This window comes from Rhineura floridana, chromosome 19, assembly GCF_030035675.1.
Source record: "Rhineura floridana isolate rRhiFlo1 chromosome 19, rRhiFlo1.hap2, whole genome shotgun sequence".
NCBI lineage: Eukaryota > Metazoa > Chordata > Lepidosauria > Squamata > Rhineuridae > Rhineura > Rhineura floridana.
Window position 1 is genome coordinate 5,018,901 of NC_084498.1, and position 21,268 is coordinate 5,040,168.

The following is a 21,268-nucleotide window of genomic DNA, read 5'->3' on the forward strand; positions in this document are numbered from 1 at the left end:
GTGGCCCATTCAGCATCTGGCAGGCCATGCTTTTCCTGCCCCTGCTTTATATATATACTCTGCTATACCATGAATCCTTCCCTCTCCTCTTGAACCCTCTTTCCTCCCCCTGAGCCTGAAATGGCAGCCTTTTTATCGCTGCCTAAACATGGGCCTTGACATACCACCAGGCACATGATGCTTGCTCAGATTCAAAGCCCTTTCTTGCTAATGCTCTTGCTAATGAAAGCATTACTTCCTATGTTAATTTCATATTTTTAAAAAGCAGCAGCCACCTTGATTTCTGCATGTTGTGTTTTTCATTCCTCTTCCCAGCTCCTGCTATCCTCACCCTAGTGGATACGAATATGTGTTGGGGGACAGAGAAGGGACAATTGAGTTTGTTCTTGTGGTGTTTGTCTTGATCAAAGCAGCTGAGAGATATCTTTTGTAGCCCAGCCAGTTTTTAAATTGTCCTCAATAGGCTGTATGGTGCTTATCTCATGTATCAACCTTCTCTCTCTTTCTGTCTCTCTCTTCTTTTTTACAGTACAAACCCACCATCAACAGCAATTGTAAAGCTGACCTGGAGTAACTGTGAGGCTGGATCCCTCTTTCTTTTTTTAGGCCAAATACCTTCCTCCTTCTGCTTCTACCAACTTGGAAGCACAGAAACAAAACAGAAAAGAAAACAAAATCTAGTATTTCACTTTATTTTTGTTTTTAAGAGAAAAACAAATTCTTGTAACATCCAGTAGGAATGCTAACTGTTCACCTTGCAGTGGTAGAAATTTGGACTGAGACAAAAGGCATGTAGAGCCCTTGTGGGACAATTCCATAATTCCATGTGTTGTGTCAAAAAAAAGGCAAAAGGAGACAAAAGCCCCCCACCCCTGTCCCACCTTCCACTTGCAGGAAAAAAACTGGAAAAGCTATTTATTTTTTAAAGCAACCCTTCAAAGTTACAAATTCATCAGCTAGAGAAAGAAGTAACAAGAGTGATTCTTGCTGCTATTCTCACTAAAAAAAAAAAAAAAGAAATGAAAATTTAAAAAAAATCAAGACTAAAAAATCCCTTTTACTTCTAACTAAACTTGAAAGAGTTTTGGAAAAAGCAAATTCTAATCATCAAACAGATACGGATTTATTATTTATAAAATCATGTTTGATGAGGGGGAAACCACTGTCACAAGGCAGTGGTGTAACTTTTAAGTTAAGAGGAAACTTTTACTTTGTAGATAATATAAAATAAAAACTTTAAAAAAATTTAAAAATAAAAAAAGTTTTAAAAACTGACCTTTTTCTTCTGGGATCTGTATGGTTCACCTTGTTGCTTCTACTTTTTTCTTTCTTTCCCCAAATATAAATCCAGTTTAGCTTCACTGGTGAATAAAGGAGACAGAGGCCTTCAGACATGAGAAAGAGGAGAAACTAAAAAAAAAATTCTCTTAAAGATGACTTCCATATAAATTTGTTTGTTGGACCAGCAAATGTTTTTACAGATGATAGGAGGCTTAAGGCCATAAAGGAGAAAGATATACTCTGCAGTCATCGTTTGAACTTCTTGGCCATTAGGGTAGCCTTCCCCAACCTGATGTGATCCAAAATATTGGAAAGCAATTCCCATCATCTCCAGCCAGCATAGTCGGAGATTATGGGAATTAGAGACCAACATCATCTGGTGGGCATCAGGTTAGGAAAAGCTGCATTAGAGGTAGCTCAGCCGATGGCGATCTTAACTAAAACAGGGGTGAAGGACCTCAGGCTGGGTGGGGGCAATCTAGCTCTTCAAACTCTCCGCAGGCCACACCCCTCACTGGCTCTGCTTTGCATCCCAATTTTTTTCCCCTGGCTGAAATGCGTCCTTGAACTCTCTTGAAGCCTCTTGCTTGTCCTTCATCCAGAGAGTACGCATAGAAACCAGCATACTGTACAAAACGGAACTTTGCTCTCTTTCCTCCTCTTGCTTTTGCTCTGGCCCCACCCGCCATTGGTATGTGGCTCACAGAAGGGAGTGTGGCCCTTTGGCTGAAAAAGGCTCCCCCCCTTCCTTGCACCTGAGAGTTGACACCTGAAGTCTCTGGGTTGTTCATACTGAAGGGGAGCCTGTGCTTTGCTGGATTGGGCCAAAGGTGCAGCTGTTCTACCATCCTGTCTCTGTCATATGTGAGCAGCCATATATCTCTGGGACACTGACAAGTAGGGCATGAAGGCAACAGCCCCCCCCCTATGTTGCTTATCTTCTGTATCTTGAACGTTCAGAGGCACACTTCCTCTAGACGTAGAAGTTTCGCTTGGCCATTTTGGCTCGCAACTTGTAAGAAAGTAACCATTAGAAAAGCATGTGGAGGACACGTCTACCAAACAGACATCTGAAGTGGTGGGAGGTATGTGCGATGAATAGAAACTCTTCCTTGAGTTCTGCACTGTTAGGAGTGAGACGTGGGTTTGTCTTTGGCTTCAAGTTGCTTCTTTCCCATTCTGAGAGGGTGTGGCTGATTTTAAGCTTTAAAGCAGGAGTGTGTGTACTGCCTTCAAGTCGATTCCGACTTATGGCGACCCTATGAATAGGGTTTTCATGTGGCTGAGAGGCAGTGACTGGCCCAAGGTCACCCAGTGAGTTTCACGGCTGTGTGGGGATTCGAACCCTGGTCTCCCAGGTCGTAGTCCAACACCTTAACCACTACACCACCAATGAGGTACCCTCCAAATGCTTCTGGGCTCCCATCAGTCCCAGCCAGCGTGGCCCAAAGGTCAGGGGCGATGGGGCTTGGGAGTCCGATATGTGGAGGGCGCCATGTTGTCTTCCCCTGCTTTAAAGCATATGATAATGTCTTTTTAAAAATGAGATTCTGTAAGCAGGATGAGGGAGTGGAAGAGGAGAGAAAGGACTACAGAACCTACCACTGAAAATGTCTAAAAACAGTTTATTTTACTGCAGAGGCAGATCTGTATGTAAATTTTAGCTGTTTTAAAGAATAACTTAGACGTACAGTACATACAGAGACAATATATAGAAAATTATACTATACAAGAGTGGGAAGGGGGAGGGCTTAAAAAGAACACAGTTTTCTTCTGTAAATGTCTATTTGGTTTTGTGTTCCTCCCCCCAAAAAACAGCAGGCTGTGGAACCCATTCATAATGCTGTTGTTGATAGAGGCCAGGCTGCTGTTTAAAATGTTTGTAACTGCAACAGGGGAGGCTTATATCTATAGCTCTTGGAGACAACTTGACTAAAGCTGTTCATGGTCATGAGCTGATCAGGACTGGTGCTTTACCATCCTGTTTTCTCTCTTATGTGGAACATCACGAAGGACAACTCCGGCACAAACATGTGAGAATGCAGCTGAACACAGGTAAATTAATTTCCTGCTGCATGTTGAATCCTATTGAGGGAGGCCATCTGCAAGATAATTTTGAGCCCAAATGCAGTGTTTTTCTTGTAGCATGCCCCAATGCATGTTTTCCTTACCTCTGAAAACCCTACCTTCATAAATATCTACATTTGTATCAAACTTGTATAATCTGAGGCTTTGGGTCCTAATCAGCATTCTGAGAAATCAAAATAGTATTTCTAGTGGTGAGGGTCGGAGAAAAAAAATTATTTGCATGAGTCACCAGCCATTTCTGGTGACAGGAGAGGAGGCAGCTGATAGTCACTGTTATCTGGACAGGGGCCTCACTGGTTTTTGTGTCCTCTGAAACACTCCTGCTTTCTTACTATATGTTACTGGTCAGGAGTGTTGAGGTCTTCTAGGTAGAAAACATCAGAGCAAGTTCCTTAGAAGAACATGAGTTTATAGATGTTTCGAACTCCAGATCCCCTCAGCAAGCATAGCCAATGGTCAGGGATGCTGGGAGGTGCAGCCCAAACAGCATCTTGAGGGTCACAGGTTCCCTGCCTCTAGTGTAGATGAGCATTGACATGTGACGTCAGCCCTCATGCCATGATGCTGTGGCTTGGCAAACCAGAGATGGCAGCTTCACGGTTCTTGGAAGGGCAATTCGCTCCTGCCTGTTCATTAGAGTTGCCTGGAACAACCTTTGCAGCTCACTGAGCTTTCCTATGGACTCAAAACAATCTTTCAACAAAGGCTATTCTGTCACAAGACATTGAACACTATATATATGTGTGTGTGTGCATATTATCAATTGGACCTGAAAGGTAAATTGAACCAGATGGCAATCAGCAGGTGCCGTTTCTCCTGAGAGCGCGATCGGTGATCCAGTCGGCACTGAAGCAAGGCACTGAATTTTTGCAGAAGTTTAAGTCAAGTTCCCTCTCTTCAGTTAAGTGATTGCAAGCCTGATAATGGCTTATCACTTCCCAGTTTCCCTCTTAACTTCCTGCTGTCACCAGATGATGATGATCTGCAATCACGTTGCAGATCCTTCTTGAAGGTAAGGCTTGATACAGGACATGGGAGCTTCAACCCCAGCTGTCTGATGTAATGAAATACAGGTTAATCCTATGTCCTTACTGTCCACCCAGAGCATGGATCCCTTGTTTATACCTGTAAGAGGTTTAAAAAGTTCTAGTAACTGTGGGTGCCTGGCCATATTTGAATAACAATTTCCTTCATATTAAAGGGGCCTCTGAGTATTCATGTTACCACGACTCATATATGGTTACCATTACCCACATTTGTTATTTGAGATGTGGTTTGTGGCTCTCTCCTCCCCCTATGCCCCCCCAATTTAATCACCTCTGGCAAAGAGAATAATTTTTAGATTTTGCACACTCAGCATGGGAATGAAAATACACACACACACGGTCTTTTCTTTTTGTAAACCTTGGTTTTCTGTTTTCCTTTCAGCATTAAGGGGATGAGCTTAAGAGAGAACAGAAATAGCTGGTATGGGGTACCTCCTTTTTTTAAGCTAAGATGCTCCTAGACTAACCTTTCTGTTTTTTGGAGAGGCTCCCCCCAACTCTGACATTTGTGGACTTGAGGATGGCAATGACACTGTAGCCCATCTGGGAAGGCAAAATGTGCCTGCTTTGCAGATGATACAGTGCCTGCCCTAGCCAAATGCAATGTTGTGTCATTTTCAGTGTGCTCCTAAACTTAAATGATAGATGTGTGTGTTAACCTCACTAAAGACCTCCTCTGAGAAGCCAGATACTACCCTGCCTAAAGGCAGCTGCTGTGGGTTTTTTACAGGGGAAAGAAACTCTCAACATGGCCTGTAGATCTCCTACAATTGGCGTAGCATTTGCAAAAAAGTCAGATTTGGAAATTGATCAGAAGCTGGTAGCTGTTTTGAGTAAAAGAGATTCTGTGCTGTTGGACATACTTGAACTGAGTGAGCTAAGTAACCAGTTTTAAAAGCACAGTAGCCCTGCGGGGTGAGGCAGGGGTGCAAGAGAATCTCCCACTAGAATGGTTAGAAGGAAGCAGCTATTTGAGGTTAGGTCACCTTAACCTCCAAGTGTGTAATTTCATAGCTCAGTGATGGAATGTCCCATCTCATAGCATGAAAAACATCTGCTTCAAACCTTGGAAGAGCCAATCCCACGTAGATAATGCTGAACTTCAGGGCAGTGGAGGATATTCCTTGATGCTTTCCTTGCTATATATATCCAGCTGATGTTGAAGTGAGATCGCAGATTAAAATGTTCTTTTGCCCCAAGAGCAGTGTGGAAGAGCTACAAATTTTATACATTCTGCTTTGTATTTTGATTCTGTTTGATTTTGAACAGTTAAAAGTTAGTGCAGGTACAGTTGTTCCATTAAATGTGAGTAGTAAACCTTGGTTCCATGCCTGCATGTTGTCAACTGGCTTCCTGTTTTACAGTGTGAGCCCAGGGCTGCTTCTCAGATTACTTTGTAGTGAGGGAATCATGTGTACCTACTGTGGAATGTTAAAGGAGATAGGATGGGTTTATTTTTGTAACGATGCCACATTTAGCATGGTGGTTCTTAATGTGGTGTGTTTGATGCCAGTCTAGCAGTGGAATCAAGATCGGTTTGGAGAAAGGAGCACATTATCAAGCAGGGCCCTAGTCTGAAGCGAACCAGTTCTGACTGACAGAAAAATGGGTTTCCTATTTTAAAGCTAGGAAACAAGTACATGTAGCCATGGTCAATGAGCCCTCCTCCTTGCCTTTTAGGCAAAACCTGCTGCTTAAAACAAATATGAGACCTAGTTCAGTAAGCTCCTGTGCCTGGTCCCCATGCATGTTTACTCAGAACTAAGCCTCCTTGTGTTTAGTGGAGGTGTAGCTAATGTGGAGCCCTCCAGATGAGGTTGCTCCACGACTCCCGTCACCCCCGACGGCTGATGAAGTCCAGCACTCTGGTGGCTGTCACTGGTTTAGTGGGACTTACTCTTGTGTGAATACAGATGCCGCATCTGCTTAAAAATAAATCCAGCTCAGTGGCTTTAAATATATAGTTCTCTGAGAAATAGTTCGAGGGGCAGGAAGGCTCCCAAGGGTGTTCATCTATGGAATAGGATGAATCTTTGCACACAACTTCCATGCTGTCCTCTAAGAGGCACGGGTGCTGCAGCTGAAATGTAATAGCGGCAGATTAAGCTTACATTTTTTGAGAAGTGATAGGCGCAGATGCTGACTCAGGAGTAGGGCATGAGAACACCCCACACCAGGAACTATTATGAGTGGAGGTGCTCTAAAATTGCTGCTGTTTTGGATAGAGTTACCGGTATTTGCACTGAGCGGGACAGTGTGGGTGAATGGTGAAGGGGAAACAGCAACTAGTAGCTCAACTGCTACACAAGAGTAGATACTGCAGCCAATAGCTTAAATTACAGTGACAGTTCTTTCCAAGGAATGATAGCAATTTGAGTTTAAGCAAAGGGGGGGCCATAGCCTAGCTGTAAGCATGGCTCACATGCAGAGGGTCCCAAGTTCCATCCCTGCTATCTCCAGTTAAAGGACCAGGTAGCAATAGATGGGAAAGACTTTGGAGAGCGGATACCGCTAGAGTTGACCAGTGGATTCCCAAACCTTCTTGCCCCCCCCCCCATGCTGTGTGAATTGTAATTGTAATTTTACAGACACACCATCGACCACCTGAATTAAACTCATGGACAACAGTTTGGGAACCCCTGCAGCAGGATAATGCTAGGCTAGACAGATAAATGGGCTGATGTATTTGTTATAAGGAACTTTTCTCTGCTCCAGAAGTGTGGTCTTTCTTTGCCTACTCAAAACTGGAATGAACACTCTGTGCTCCATGTGCACTTGCATCCTTTAGATACAAATAACAGGCAGATGTTTAGTGTTTAGATATGTAAGGCAAACATTTTTTTTTTGGCGGTGTCAAGGTGGGAGGGTGTTGATGGCTTTTATCATAGTTGCTTCTGTTATAGTGTACTTTCAACAACAGCCTGGTTCTATTCATATTAGCCTTCCTGATAGGAACTTAAATTAAAAAAAAACACATCACAGATTGCTTAATCTCTGGCAGACCTAAGATAACTGAGACCAAGAATGCCTTAATTCAGTGAAAATGTGAGAGGCAGGTGATGGAAATAACAGAGACGAGGGAAGCAGATCAATTTTGTCCATAACTGAAGATTTTTTTTTCTGCCTACCCTTTTCCCCAAAAGGAGGAACATGGTCAGAAAGACCAAAATTTAGCCATCTGCAAAATACTGTATGTACTGATAACAACAAAAATAAACTAGGAACCTAAAGCAAAGGAGGCGCCATGTGCAAAACCGATAAGAGGAAAATGTTTTGAGTTTGGGGGGGGGGGACTTAACAGAGAGGCCCTTTAACAGGCCTAATCCAAGGGTCACACCCATAGTGGAGTGAGCTACTGATCTATCTTAACAAGCCAACATAGCCGAGAGGAAGACCTGTTTTCCATAGCGTTTTAAAACATTTCCCAAGAGTCTCGTGCAAAAGCAGGTGGTTGCCCCTATCCCGCTGTGTCAGAGGGATGTGTACTGGTTGTTAACCGCCCGCAGGTGGCCCCTGCTCTGTGAGTCCATCTCATAATCATTGTCCCACTGGCGTGATGCAGGCGTAGGAGACGTGGCCAGGTTGCTGCTAGGCCACAGGCCACTGGCCAGCTCCTCTGGAGGGGGCACCAGGTGGAATATCTGCTCCACAGAGGAGCTGCGGCGAAGGTTGTCAGCCAGGTGGATCCGTGGACAGCTGGATGGGGTCAGCTGGACGAGGCTGAATTCAGGGGGGCAACGATGGACTGAGGGGGAGAGCGGAACTATGTTGCTGGAGCCTGTGTTGTGAGGAAGAAAGATGAAAAAAATACAGTGAATAAATGGACATTAACCTAAATGAGTCGGATGTTCTATGGGCAGGGCAGCTCAACAGGTAATCTAAATACTGCACTCTGTATTATGCAAACAAAGTAAATCTGCATAATTGTTCCTGGTCTTGCTGTAGGAAATGACCCCGTCCTCAGCCACTGGAAAACTCAGCCCGTGTCAATTCATTTCTATTTGATTGGGCACAGGCCACCTACTCTTAATCTTGCAGAACAAAGCTGAGATTTACCTGGTTGCAGGTTTGCAAGAGCAATCAATAAGATGTCATTGTTTGGATTAATGGGTTGAGGTCTCTAGGCTAACAGAGCTGTTTCCAGAGCATGTTTCCCATGGGCAAAGCGCTTTCTGTAGCCTCCAGGGCAGCAAAGATGGCTGCCAGTTGGTAGGAGAGGCCATTGGCTCCTGTCTTGCCAAGACTAAAGGAGAGACATACACCCGCACCTCACTGTTCCTTTTGACAGCCCATGACAGGAAAATGCAGCCTTTGCAAAATGTTTGTGAAAGTTACTGGCCTCCAGGAATGTACACCAGCCATGCCTGCCCATCTACACATACCCACAGTAGTTATTGCTGACATGCCTGTAAAGGAAATGAAGAATGTCTAATTGCTTTGAGGTAATTCTCAATTGCCACTCAGAAGAAGCCAGTTAAAAACCTAATTAGGTGTTTCTTGGTTGTGCTAATACGCATTTTATTTAGAGTTCCCCCCTTTTTCGTTTGCAATTTCTTTAGCAGCAAAGCAGGAACCAGCTACATCTCTCTCCAAACCAATGAAGAAGCAATACACATTCCTCCTTTGCACCGAAGCAGAAGTAGCATGTGGTGATGATATGATTTTTTTTTTTACAACACATGCACACATGCTGTTCTCCAACTCAGTTCAGCAGGCAAAGGCTTCCCACTACCAGATGAGCAATCAAAAGAGGAAGAGAATAGAGGATGTGGCAAGGGATTTCTCCCACCCAATTACAGCAGAAAGAAAGCATAATCACTAGGCATTCAATGCCAGCTTTCCTTCTTCTAAAGGCAGGGCAAAGTTTTGGAACTCTTACAGTCTTCATGAGCTGTTGCTGGTGGTTCATTCTGATAGGAATTCTAGAAAGCAACACGTTCGCCTTGGGACATTTTTGCATCATCCTATGTTTTCTGTCAACATCTAATAAACTAAGTGTTCAGTGATTGCAAGCATGAGGAAAAAAGGAAAGCACTGCCTGGTTCCCTCCCCCACCCGCAAATTTGTCTGTGCGCATCTCCCCTCCCTGTTAAAGCCAACTGCGGCTGGAAAAGGTCTGCTGCGTGAAAGACATCAAATAGCCACCAGAGCTGCCTCTTACCTTGTGTATGTGGAAGAACCACCACGTAGCTGGACAGCTGCACGTTACAGGCAGTGCCGCACTCCAGGGGGATGGGAAAGCGTTGGAAGTGGTGCAGCATGTCCAAAATAGAGGCAAAGTGCAGGTGCTGGATACGGCACTGGCCCCTCTCTGTCAGTGAGAGCCGCAGGTGCTGCCAAGGCAAAGGGGCATGTTAATGACAGCAGCCAGCTGTAGTTCATGTAAAAGCTTCAGCCCACTTCCTAGCCTCCCAAATTTAAGAACAGCCTTCCCCAACTTGGGGAAGATATTTTAGACTACAAATCCCATCAGCCCCAGTCGGCATGACCATACTCATGGGAGCTGCAGGCCAAAACATGTGGAGGACACCAGCCTGCCAAAGGCTGTTTCAGAAGATTCTGAAGCCTCGCTGGACCTTCATATTTATTATTATTTATTTAATTTGTATCCCGCCCTTCCTCCCAGCAGGAGCCCAGGGCGGCAAACAAGGCACAAAAAACACTAAAACATCATAAAAACAAATCTTAAAATACATTAAGACAAAACAGCGTTAAAAACATTAAAAAACATATTAAGCAATTCAGACACAGACTGGGATAGCTCTCAACTTAAACAGCTTGTTACAATGCCGGCTGTTCGGATTTCTTTTCCCATTGCTAACTGGACACGGCAGAGCTTTAAAAAGTTTTGTTTTCTTAGCTGGAAACCGAACTAAATCACCCTATATAAAAAGGAAGAATTAGCTTTTTGAATAGGAAGCGAAGGTGGGATTTCAACAGTGCTCCAGCTTTTACTATGAAAGACGGACTGAGGTTGCTGCATGTTACCTGTTGGCTGGCAATGGGTGCCATACCTTTGCTTTTCCTTGGAAGTTGAAAGTGAGGACATATTCTCCCCTGCGGGTTTCACTCTGTCGGATGAGGAAAACCCCATGTCCTTCAAGGCCCTGGAGCTGGACAAGCTGAGCAGCTTTGACTCGAGAAATGGGGCCGTGGAACCAAGGGAAGGACATCAGGTAGTGATCTGTCTTCTGGCAGGGCTGATCCGGGAGGCCAGACTGCATGGCAACTGGGAGGGAAGGAAAGTCTTTGAAGCAATGGTGGGCTTCTGTTTTGTCGACGTACAAAGCAAGCGTACAGGCTCAGGATTGTCTAATAGTTAAACTATAGCTTCAATTGGCCATATGTAAGCTGAAATATGCACTCTTAGCTTAAAGACATAAGCAGCACCTTGGTGGCTCAGACCAAAATCCCCATATTCCTTCCAAGAGTCCTAGCAGCAGGGGGCTTAATAGCCCACCAAGTGTTTGCCAGCGCATCACAGTCTTGTCACTTGCCCACCCTTGCAATCGTGCAGGGGTGAGCAACCTCCAGCCCTAAGCCTTCACCTCATTTCAAGAGCTCTCTGCAAGCAATCAATGCAGACAGCTGGCAAGAGCCATCTGTTGGCACCCTGGCAGCCTGCTGGGTGAGGAGGAAGGGGGATCTGTAAGAGGGGGTGGGGTGGCACCAAGGGAATGTGGCACTTGACAGAAAAATGGTTGCCCATCTCTGCAACAGGATGTCCCTTTGTCTGCAACACATCATATTTTAGCAAGGGTGGGGGTCATAGCTCAGCAGTGGAGCCTCAGGTCCTAGGCTCACTCCCCAGCATCTTCCATTCAAAGGCTCAGAGAGCAAAGAGGTGAAGGGAAAGGGCTCTGCCAAAGACTTTGGCCGTGACAAGGTTGAGCTAGATGTGCAGAGAAAGCCACTTCCAGTGGTCCAGTGCATATTTGTTTAGGGTTTTTTTTCTATCGGGTCCACAACCGTAGACTAAAAATTTGTTGTTTTTTAAAAAAGCTCTTGATTTCCCCCCCCCCCCAAAAAAAAAGTTCAAGGAAGTTAATGATAAAAGTGTGTTGTGCCAAACCGAAACTCCTGCCTCATAGAGGTTACAGTTTGAAGAACCAGACAATTAGCAACACAATTTAAGCTAAAACTACACAACAGTTTAACTGCTAGTGCCTTGTCGCTAGGTGCGGAAGGCTTAACTGCTCAGCCAGACCTTTGGTGGCTCTGCCTTTACCCAAAGACCCTGACCCTGCAAGGGGAGAGAGACAGGAGGGCAAATACCTTGGTTCAGAGTGTCTGTGCTACTGTTAGTGGGGCTTGCGGTCATGGCCTCCGAGTGAGAGTCTGAGATCAACTCGACATCAGCGCCTTCTGACCTGAAAGAGAGGCGAGGGTACTTCTGGTTATGATCCACCCAACAGCACAAACAAAGCCTGCAAGGTCGCAATGAAAGAAAAAGGCAAAGCAAAATAAAAAGCTCACTGATGGGGGCCAGAAGCCTAACGGTGTGAGGATTCAAACACTTAAAATTCTAGATGAGCCTCCATATTTATTCTGTCTCAGCACATGACAGCAACGAGTCTGGTGCTGCTTTAACAGACTGGACACATTTATTTGGGGCTGGTGCATTTGTAAGCAAGCCTAAAGCAGAGGGTGAAGAGGAAATCTTTAGCAGGGTCCGAAGGATTCGCAGAACGAGATTCTACAGTGTGTGCCTGTCATTGTTGAATCGTAAAACGCTGGTTATTGCTGTAACAGGAAAAGTGGCTAACCCAGACATGACACAAAGCCATCAATGCAACGTAAAAACGGCTATTTTGACAGGCAAAAAAAGTCTTTGGGAATAAAGACTTGCTTTGAGGTGAAGGGCAGTAGAAAGGGTTGGATTTTGTGCCTCAACCCACCCAGCAAAGTATGCTTTGGGACTACCGGATGACTTGAGGAGAGATTTGAACCACAAATTTCCACATTATGACATGCTGGGAGCTGTCTTCCTCCTGAGCCTGAGACATGGGCCATTCTAAGAATTTTTTTTTGTCAGTGACATGCGTCTCAAACAAACTCTAAGCTCCCACCGACGTTACTATTTAAACATTAACATCTGTAACCGTTGACAACAACGGGCTTATTCACATGTTACACTGAACACCGGTGCAAGTTGCCTCCACTCATGAACAGGTGTTTGTGTGAAAGAGTGTACACGCATTGATTTGTATGTTCACAAGGACACAGACTGTACATGCGTTGAATGTACCGTATATACACCCCTTACACCTTTCCCCAAAACTAGATCACATGCACACTCTCAGGGCAAAGTAGGAGAAAAGCTGCACCGTCTCATCTTCCAGTCCAACTGCGTCAATTGGCTAACTGTGGTGATGAGAAAACACTGTGCATACTCAGATGCCACCTATTTTTTTTACAGTTGCCAAGCATTTTGGCCCTGGAAACAAGCCTGGGGCCTGATCTAGCCTAATGATGCTGCCCCCTGCTCAAATAAAAATGTAAATGTACTGCCTTCAAGTCGATTCTGACTTATGGCCACCCTATGGATATTGCCTCCCTCTGAGGCTGAGAGGCAGTACTGGTCCAAGGTCACCCTGTGAGCTTCATGGCTATGTGGGGATTCGAACCCTGGTCTCCCAGGTCGTAGTCCAACACCTTAACCACTATACCACACTGCTCAAATACCCAGACCTAATTCAGGTCGGCCATTTTATAAAGCCGCCCCCCCCCCGGCTCAGAAAAAGGGTCACAGTTGCTGGTGCAGAAGCAGTTGGCAGAGAGTTGGTAATGCTCTTGTCTCATGGAGGCAGGCAAACCACTTGGTGAAGCAGTGTTGCTACAAGGCCCTCAGAAAGGAGCCTGCAATTCAGAGAAAAGGTGAAGCAGCAGGGCCCAGCTCTCTTCTTGCCACTGACAGGTTTCTCGGTATTTCGATAACAGGAAGCCCCAGAGTTCAGCAAGATCTCTTTGCAAAAACAGCCTAAGAGGTAGGCAGTGTGTGTGTGCACGCGCGGGGGGGGGGGATCAGTTTCTCATTTTTCCAAGAGCGAGGGGGAGGGCTTGTCCCTGCCTGGACATCCCACACTCTGACATTGGAAGCCCTTAAAAGCCCAGGTGTGGGAGGAGATTCTCAGCAGTGCTAGAGAGGCACTCTGCATATGCTCAGTGGGACTTCATATTGATGCAGGGCTCAGCATGGCACTGAAAACAAAGTTGCCAAGCCAAGCAGGTTGCAGAAATACTGAGATTCTGTAGTCGAAGTTTATTTTAAAAAAGAAGCAGCAAAGTTGCAATATTTAACATTATTTTGCATAATTCTGCTTCAGTTAAGACTGGAGGGGAGACGAGCACTCCTGCCGCATCACTGACAATCTCACTCGACGCCTTCTCCTCCCAGCTTTAGAAATTTCAGCGCTTATCAGTGACACACTTCAAAACAAATATTTTGAGGCATAAGGCCTAGAAACATGACGTGTTTTAAAACGAGGTTTAGAAAAGCAAGAGATTTTCTTTCAAAATTGAATTTGACAACAGATGCCTCATTCTTCAGCTTTCCAGGGGTTTCCTGTAGCCTGGTGCTTACCCCTCCTTTTGCATGTCAATCTCCTTGCTACACACACAACATACACAAACCCACACCCAGTTTTGCTTCACTTAACAGCTGTGTTCCTGCTGTTCCAGTGCAGAAACCGGCCCCTGTGGCCACAGAACCTCACCTGGACCAGCATGAACTCTGGTGGGGATTTCCAGCCTCTCTCTCCGCAGATGTCGCAAACTTCTGGCCCCAGCCAGCCTTAGCCCTATAGCCTGAGGTCTCGCTTGTCTCCTGGGTCAACTGAAGGGGGGGGGTTGCTTCTCAGTCATGGCATCTCAACTATGGATGCCCTCCCCATTGACCAGGTGTGGGGAACCTTTGGCCCTCCAGATGTTGCTGAACTGCAACTCCCATCAGCCCTGGCCATTGGTCATGCTTGCTAACCCTGATGGGAGTTGTAGTTCAGACACATTGGCAGTGTGTGTGTGGGGGGGTCCTCACTCCCACCACAGACTCACCTGGTGCTAACTCTGTTAGCCCTTCAGCACCAGACCCCTTTTTCAACAAAAAGTCTTGGAGTTCCAGCATGCTTGATACTGGCTTTAGTATTAATAGTTCTGTTTTTGTGATTTTAGCTGTGGCTTCTGACTCTCTGTCGTTTCTTTTTATGATTTTATTGCCTCTGCTGTAAAATGGTATATTGGCATCCGGCTGTTTTGGATTACAGCTCCCATCCACCCCATAGCAAGAGCGGGGGAAAGTGTCAAATTCAAAAACCAAATTCAGCTGTGGCTGCAAAAGAAGAACCTCACTTTGCATATATGGCTTGACTGTCATATGTCAGCAGGTGACTGAAGGTGGGCAGGCCTGCCCACCCTTCAAAGTGGCCCACAGAGAGTTGACCATTTCTGGATCTGGCCCTCTGTGCCCTAAAGGGCCACAGCAAATACAACATCTCTATATACACTAAAATATGCACATTGAGGGACTGCATGTCTATCAGTGGCTACTAGTAGGGTATAGAAGGATCCGTCAATTTTCCCTCATTTTTCCCCATTTAAATCTCGTTCTCCACATTTCTGCAATTTGTGATTTTAAAAAATCCTCATGAAAATTCAGCATTTTACTGCGAAGTTCTCCTAATAAACACATTTTTGTGTGCAGGTTTGACTAATGTACAGATTTTTGCAGCTATTTCTCCTTATATGGTCCATTTTTGAATGTTATTTTCACCAATTATACAGCCACGAGAGTGGCTGTATACTATAGTCAGCGGGGATTTTTTACATTCCGCAATGTTAAATGGAAAATATCCCCCCATGCCATTCTGAGGCTTCCCATAAGCTCATTTCAAAACAAAACCTTACATAATTTATAGTCCTGAACTCAGAAACGCTTGCTTAACAACCCTGTCAATTTTCATGGCGATACACAAAACAGTCAGAGAGAAACGAGAGTTCAAAGTCTAAAAAGGGAGAAAAAAACTCAGCCCTTTTGGACTTTTTTCTGTGAGTTCTCATAATCTGTTGAAATTCATTAAAAATCAGCCATGTTCACAGAGTACCTGTAATCCTAATACTGACCTTGCCCCATACTCTGACCTTCATCTGCTGCAGTTTAAAAGTTAAAAAAATGCCTGGTTGATTTTTAATTAATTTAAGAAATTTTGGCTTGAAGCCTATTATAACGCGGGGCATGCTCAGTAAGGACCAACTGTCAGTGTTCTAAAAGCCTCACAGCTGCTGGGCTTGGCTAATAAGAGGGCCACACTCACACCAGACTTGATTTCACTTGAGACAGTCATGGCTTCCCTCAAAGAATCCTGGGAAGTGTAGTTTGTGAAGGGTGCTGAGAGGAGACTCCTATTCCCCTGAGAGAATGGTTAACTGCTCCATGAGCTAGAGGGAGCCCCAGCTGACAAAGCGTCAAGGCGAGTTAAGCAGCAGAGCGAGTTCGGCAGCAGGGCGAGGAGGCCAGGGCCCCCCACTCTGCCCGTCTGTTCCCTGACCTCAACTAAACCGCAGTCTCCAACCCATTGACGTAATAAACCTTAAACAAAACTATGCAGGTAAGAAGCCAGCAAGGGTGTGGGGGCTTTCCAGTGTTTTGCACTGCCTGCAGCATGTACGACTATCTGCCTGTTGGACAGAAGTCGTGGGTGTGCTCTTGGTGCAATGAGCTCCTGGCTCTCCGGGAATGACTTCATTTCCTTGAGGCCAAGGTGGCGGACCTGGAAAAGCTGAGAGAGGCAGAGAGGTGTGTGGAGGAGGCCTTCAGGGATGTTATAGCTGTGTCCCACTCCAACGATGATAGCTCTCCCGCTATCATGGAGAACGATGGTCTCGGGGAAGGAGAGCATCCAGCTGAGGAAGAGGGAAACAATCCCTTAGAAGGGACCCATTCCTTGGGGGATGAGCAGCTATCCTCTCGTGCCAAGGATATATCTCCAGGGGGTGGAGGGATCTTTGTAGTGGGTGATTCGATCATTAGGAACATAGACAGTGGGGTGTGTGATGGGCGTGTAGACCGCAAGGTGTTTTGCCTGCCTGGTGCGAAGGTTGCGGATATCGCCCGTCGTTTAGATAGTTTGGTAGACAGTGCTGGGGAGGAGTCAGTGGTCGTGGTGCACGTTGGCACCAACGACATGGGGAAATGCAGCCGTGAGGTGCTGGAAGCAAAATTTAGGTTGCTAGGTAGGATGCTGAAAGCCAGGACCTCCAAGGTGGCTTTCTCTGAAATGCTACCGGTTCCACGCGCAGGACCAGCCAGACAGGCCTAGCTTCGCAGTCTCAATGCGTGGATGAGATGATGGTGTCGGGTGGAAGGGTTCGGATTTGTTAGGCACTGGGGAACATTTTGGGACAAGCCGGGCCTGTACAAAAGGGACGGGCTCCACTTGAACCAGAATGGAACCAGACTGCTGGCACTTAAAATTAAAAAGGTAGCAGAGCAGCTTTTAAACTGACTGAGGGGGGAAACCCGACAGGAGCTGAGAAAGGTCCGGTTCGGAATAAACCTCCCCCCTGGGATATAAACCAAAGAAATGATGAAATTTTAAAAGGGGTAGGCCTAGAAGTAGGCATTGTGAGAGCAGGGGCACAGGATATAAATTCAGAAGAGCAAAATTACCACAGGCCTAACCACAAGTGCCAAAGACACTTGAAGAGAGACACTGCTTACAAGTGCCTGAACGCTAATGCTAGGAGCCTCCAAACCAAGATGGGAGAACTGGAGTGCTTGGTCTTAGAGAAGAGCATTGATATAGTGAGCATAACCGAGACCTGGTGGAATGGAGAAAACCAGTGGGATACGGTTATCCCTGGATATAAACTATATCGGAAGGACAGGGAAGGGCATATTGGTGGCGGAGTCGCTCTATACGTGAAAGAAGGCATTGAATTCAGCAAGCTCGAAACCCCAAAAGAGGCGGACTCCTCCACAGAATCGTTGTGGGTGGTGATACCATGCCCCAGGAGGGACTTAATACTGGGAACGATCTATCGTCCCCCTGATCAAAATGCTCAGGGAGACCTTGAGATGAGATATGAAATTGAGGAAGCATCCAAACTAGGAAATGTGGTAGTAATGGGTGACTTCAACTACCCGGACATAGACTGGCTGCATATGTGTTCCAGTCATGACAAAGAAGCAAAGTTTCTAGATATTCTAAATGACTATTCCCTAGATCAGTTGGTCATGGAACCGACCAGAGGGACGGCAACCCTGGACTTAATCCTCAGTGGGGACCGGGACCTGGTGCGAGATGTAAGTGTTGTTGAACCGATTGGGAGCAGTGACCACAGTGCTATTAATTTAAACATACATGTAACTGGCCAATTGCCAAGAAAATCCAACACGGTCACATTAGGAAGGAAACTTCACAAAAATGAGGGGATTGGTAAAAAGAAAGCTGAAAAACAAAGTCCAGAGGGTCACATCACTCGAAAATGCTTGGAAGTTCTTTAAAAACACTATATTAGAAGCTCAACTGGAGTGCATACCGCAGATCAGAAAAGGTACCGCCAGGGCCAAGAAGATGCCAGCATGGTTAACAAGCAAAGTCAAGGAAGCTCTTAGAGGCAAAAAGTCTTCCTTCAGAAAATGCAAGTCTTGTCCGAATGAAGAAAATAAAAAAGAACACAAACTCTGGCAAAAGAAATGCAAGAAGACAATAAGGGATGCTAAAAAAGAATTTGAGGAGCACATTGCTAAGAACATAAAAACCAACAACAAAAAATTCTATAAATACATTCAAAGCAGGAGACCATCTAGGGAGACAATTGGACCCTTGGATGAGAAGGGAGTCAAAGGTGTACTAAAGAACGATAAGGAGATTGCAGAGAAGCTAAATGAATTCTTTGCATCTGTCTTCACAGTGGAAGATATAGGGCAGATCCCTGAACCTGAACTAACATTTGCAGGAAGGGATTCTGAGGAACTAAGACAAATAGTGGTAACGAGAGAGGAAATTCTAAGCTTAATGGACAATATAAAAACTGACAAATCACCGGGCCCGGATGGCATCCACCCGAGAGTTCTCAAAGAACTCAAAGGTGAAATTGCTGATCTCCTAACTAAAATATGTAACTTGTCCCTTGGGTCCTCCTCCGTGCCTGAGGACTGGAAAGTGGCAAATGTAACGCCAATCTTCAAAAAGGGATCCAGAGGGGATCCCGGAAATTACAGGCCAGTTAGCTTAACTTCTGTCCCTGGAAAACTGGTAGAAAGTATTATTAAAGCTAGATTAACTAAGCACATAGCAGAACAAGCCTTGCTGAAGCAGAGCCAGCATGGCTTCTGCAAGGGAAAGTCCTGTCTCAGTAACCTATTAGAATTCTTTGAGAGTGTCAACAAGCATATAGATAGAGGTGATCCAGTGGACATAGTGTACTTAGACTTTCAAAAAGCGTTTGACAAGGTACCTCACCAAAGGCTTCTGAGGAAGCTTAGCAGTCATGGAATAAGAGGAGAGGTCCTCTTGTGGATAAGGAATTGGTTAAGAAGCAGAAAGCAGAGAGTAGGAATAAACGGACAGTTCTCCCAATGGAGGGCTGTAGAAAGTGGAGTCCCTCAAGGATCGGTATTGGGACCTGTACTTTTCAACTTGTTCATTAATGACCTAGAATTAGGAGTGAGCAGTGAAGTGGCCAAGTTTGCTGACGACACTAAATTGTTCAGGGTTGTTAAAACAAAAAGGGATTGCGAAGAGCTCCAAAAAGACCTCTCCAAACTGAGTGAATGGGCGGAAAAATGGCAAATGCAATTCAATATAAACAAGTGTAAAATTATGCATATTGGAGCAAAAAATCTGAATTTCACATATACGCTCATGGGGTCTGAACTGGCGGTGACCGACCAGGAGAGAGACCTCGGGGTTGTAGTGGACAGCACGATGAAAATGTCGACCCAGTGTGCGGCAGCTGTGAAAAAGGCAAATTCCATGCTAGCGATAATTAGGAAAGGTATTGAAAATAAAACAGCCGATATCATAATGCCGTTGTATAAATCTATGGTGCGGCCGCATTTGGAATACTGTGTACAGTTCTGGTCGCCTCATCTCAAAAAGGATATTATAGAGTTGGAAAAGGTTCAGAAGAGGGCAACCAGAATGATCAAGGGGATGGAGCGACTCCCTTACGAGGAAAGGTTGCAGCATTTGGGGCTTTTTAGTTTAGAGAAAAGGCGGGTCAGAGGAGACATGATAGAAGTGTATAAAATTATGCATGGCATTGAGAAAGTGGATAGAGAAAAGTTCTTCTCCCTCTCTCATAATACTAGAACTCGTGGACATTCAAAGAAGCTGAATGTTGGAAGATTCAGGACAGACAAAAGGAAGTACTTCTTTACTCAGTGCACAGTTAAACTATGGAATTTGCTCCCACAAGATGCAGTAATGGCCACCAGCTTGGATGGCTTTAAAAGAAGATTAGACAAATTCATGGAGGACAGGGCTATCAATGGCTACTAGCCATGATGGCTGTGCTCTGCCACCCTAGTCAGAGGCAGCATGCTTCTGAAAACCAGTTGCCGGAAGCCTCAGGAAGGGAGAGTGTTCTTGCACTCAGGTCCTGCTTGCGGGCTTCCCCCAGGCACCTGGTTGGCCACTGTGAGAACAGGATGCTGGACTAGATGGGCCACTGGCCTGATCCAGCAGGTTCTTCTTATGTTCTTATGTTCTTAACAGTCAGCCACTCTGATTGAAGGTCTGTGAGAGGAACAGGGCGTCTCCTAGCAACTCTCAGCACCCTTCACTAACTACACTTCCCAGGATTCTTTGAGAGAAGCCATGATTGGCTTTGAGCCATGGCTCTGAGAGAAACCATGATAAATTGTTTTAAATTGTTTTTAAAAGATGTGTTTTTAAATTTGTATATTTGTTTTTAATGTTTTTAGTTATTGTAAACCGCCCAGAGAGCTTCGGCTATGGGGCGGTATATAAATACACTAAATAAATAGATAAATAAATAATCATTGTCCAAATTTTAATAGAGGCCTGGTGTGGATGTGGCCAGGGACAGCTTTGTTTTAAATTTGGGTGGGTGGTAGGGTTGCCAGGTTCAGGGCCTGAGACTGATCCTGTATCCTTAGGAGAAGAGAAAGTCAGCCAAGTGCCGGTGTTCTTGCAACATTGTAATGGGAAAAACCACAAGGTAGAATTGTCCCTTACCCCTGCACAACTTTTAAAGATACAGAAGACGTCTTGGTTGGCAGGCCCAGCCTGGTCAGTTTTACCTATGCTAATCATGATTGCATAGGAGTATATCCGATTCAACTCAATAATCATACAAATGATCAGACCTGCCTTTTCCCTCCTTCCCCTTTCCTCTCCCTTTCTCCTCCCCTCTTCCTTCTTCCGCCTTCCCTGCCCACTCCAGCCCTCCGTCCCTCCCCCCCGGTCAGTTTTACCTATCCTAAGCATGATTGCACGGGAGTAAATCCCACTGAACTCAATAAACATGCAAACGACCACATCTGTCCTTCTTCTCCCCTCCCCCTCCTGGCTGCTCCCATCCCAGTCCTCCCCTCTGTCTTTCCACCCCTCCCTCCTCCCTTCCCCATCCCCTGTGGTCAGTTTCACCTATCCTAAGCATGATTGCCTGGTGTGTGTGTGTAAATCCCACTTAACTCAATAAGCATGCAACTGATCAATCCATTCTCAGCAACTTGCACAGGATCCCATTTCTTACCTCCCGGATTAAAAAGCAGGGAAATTCACTAATAGGCAAAAAACCTTGCAGTTTAAGAATGTACCTATAGTCCACAGATATTTCTACCAAACTTTAAAAAGCAGGGAAATTGGGCAGCTATAGTGAATGCA

General features: G+C 45.3%; 2 protein-coding genes across 9 annotated transcripts in view; one reads left to right on the plus strand and one right to left on the minus strand.

The window, feature by feature from the left end:
* The window catches only part of ATXN2 (ataxin 2), an 88,312-nt gene extending 87,037 nt beyond the window's left edge, over positions 1 to 1,275 (plus strand). For all 5 annotated transcript variants that reach the window (XM_061603489.1, XM_061603484.1, XM_061603487.1 and 2 more), the window contains one exon: positions 530 to 1,275. In XM_061603489.1, the coding sequence (XP_061459473.1) occupies positions 530 to 558 (29 nt within the window). In that variant the 3' untranslated portion in view covers positions 559 to 1,275. The remainder of the gene's footprint in view (positions 1 to 529) is intronic.
* A 6,232-nt stretch (positions 1,276 to 7,507) lies between these two features.
* Positions 7,508 to 21,268, minus strand: part of SH2B3 (SH2B adaptor protein 3) — a 76,845-nt gene continuing 63,084 nt past the window's right edge. For all 4 annotated transcript variants that reach the window (XM_061602765.1, XM_061602767.1, XM_061602766.1 and 1 more), the window contains exons 5-8: positions 11,691 to 11,785; positions 10,430 to 10,644; positions 9,577 to 9,748; positions 7,508 to 8,193 (exon numbers count right to left, since the gene is read on the minus strand). In XM_061602765.1, the coding sequence (XP_061458749.1) occupies positions 7,886 to 8,193; positions 9,577 to 9,748; positions 10,430 to 10,644; positions 11,691 to 11,785 (790 nt within the window). In that variant the 3' untranslated portion in view covers positions 7,508 to 7,885. The remainder of the gene's footprint in view (positions 8,194 to 9,576; positions 9,749 to 10,429; positions 10,645 to 11,690; positions 11,786 to 21,268) is intronic.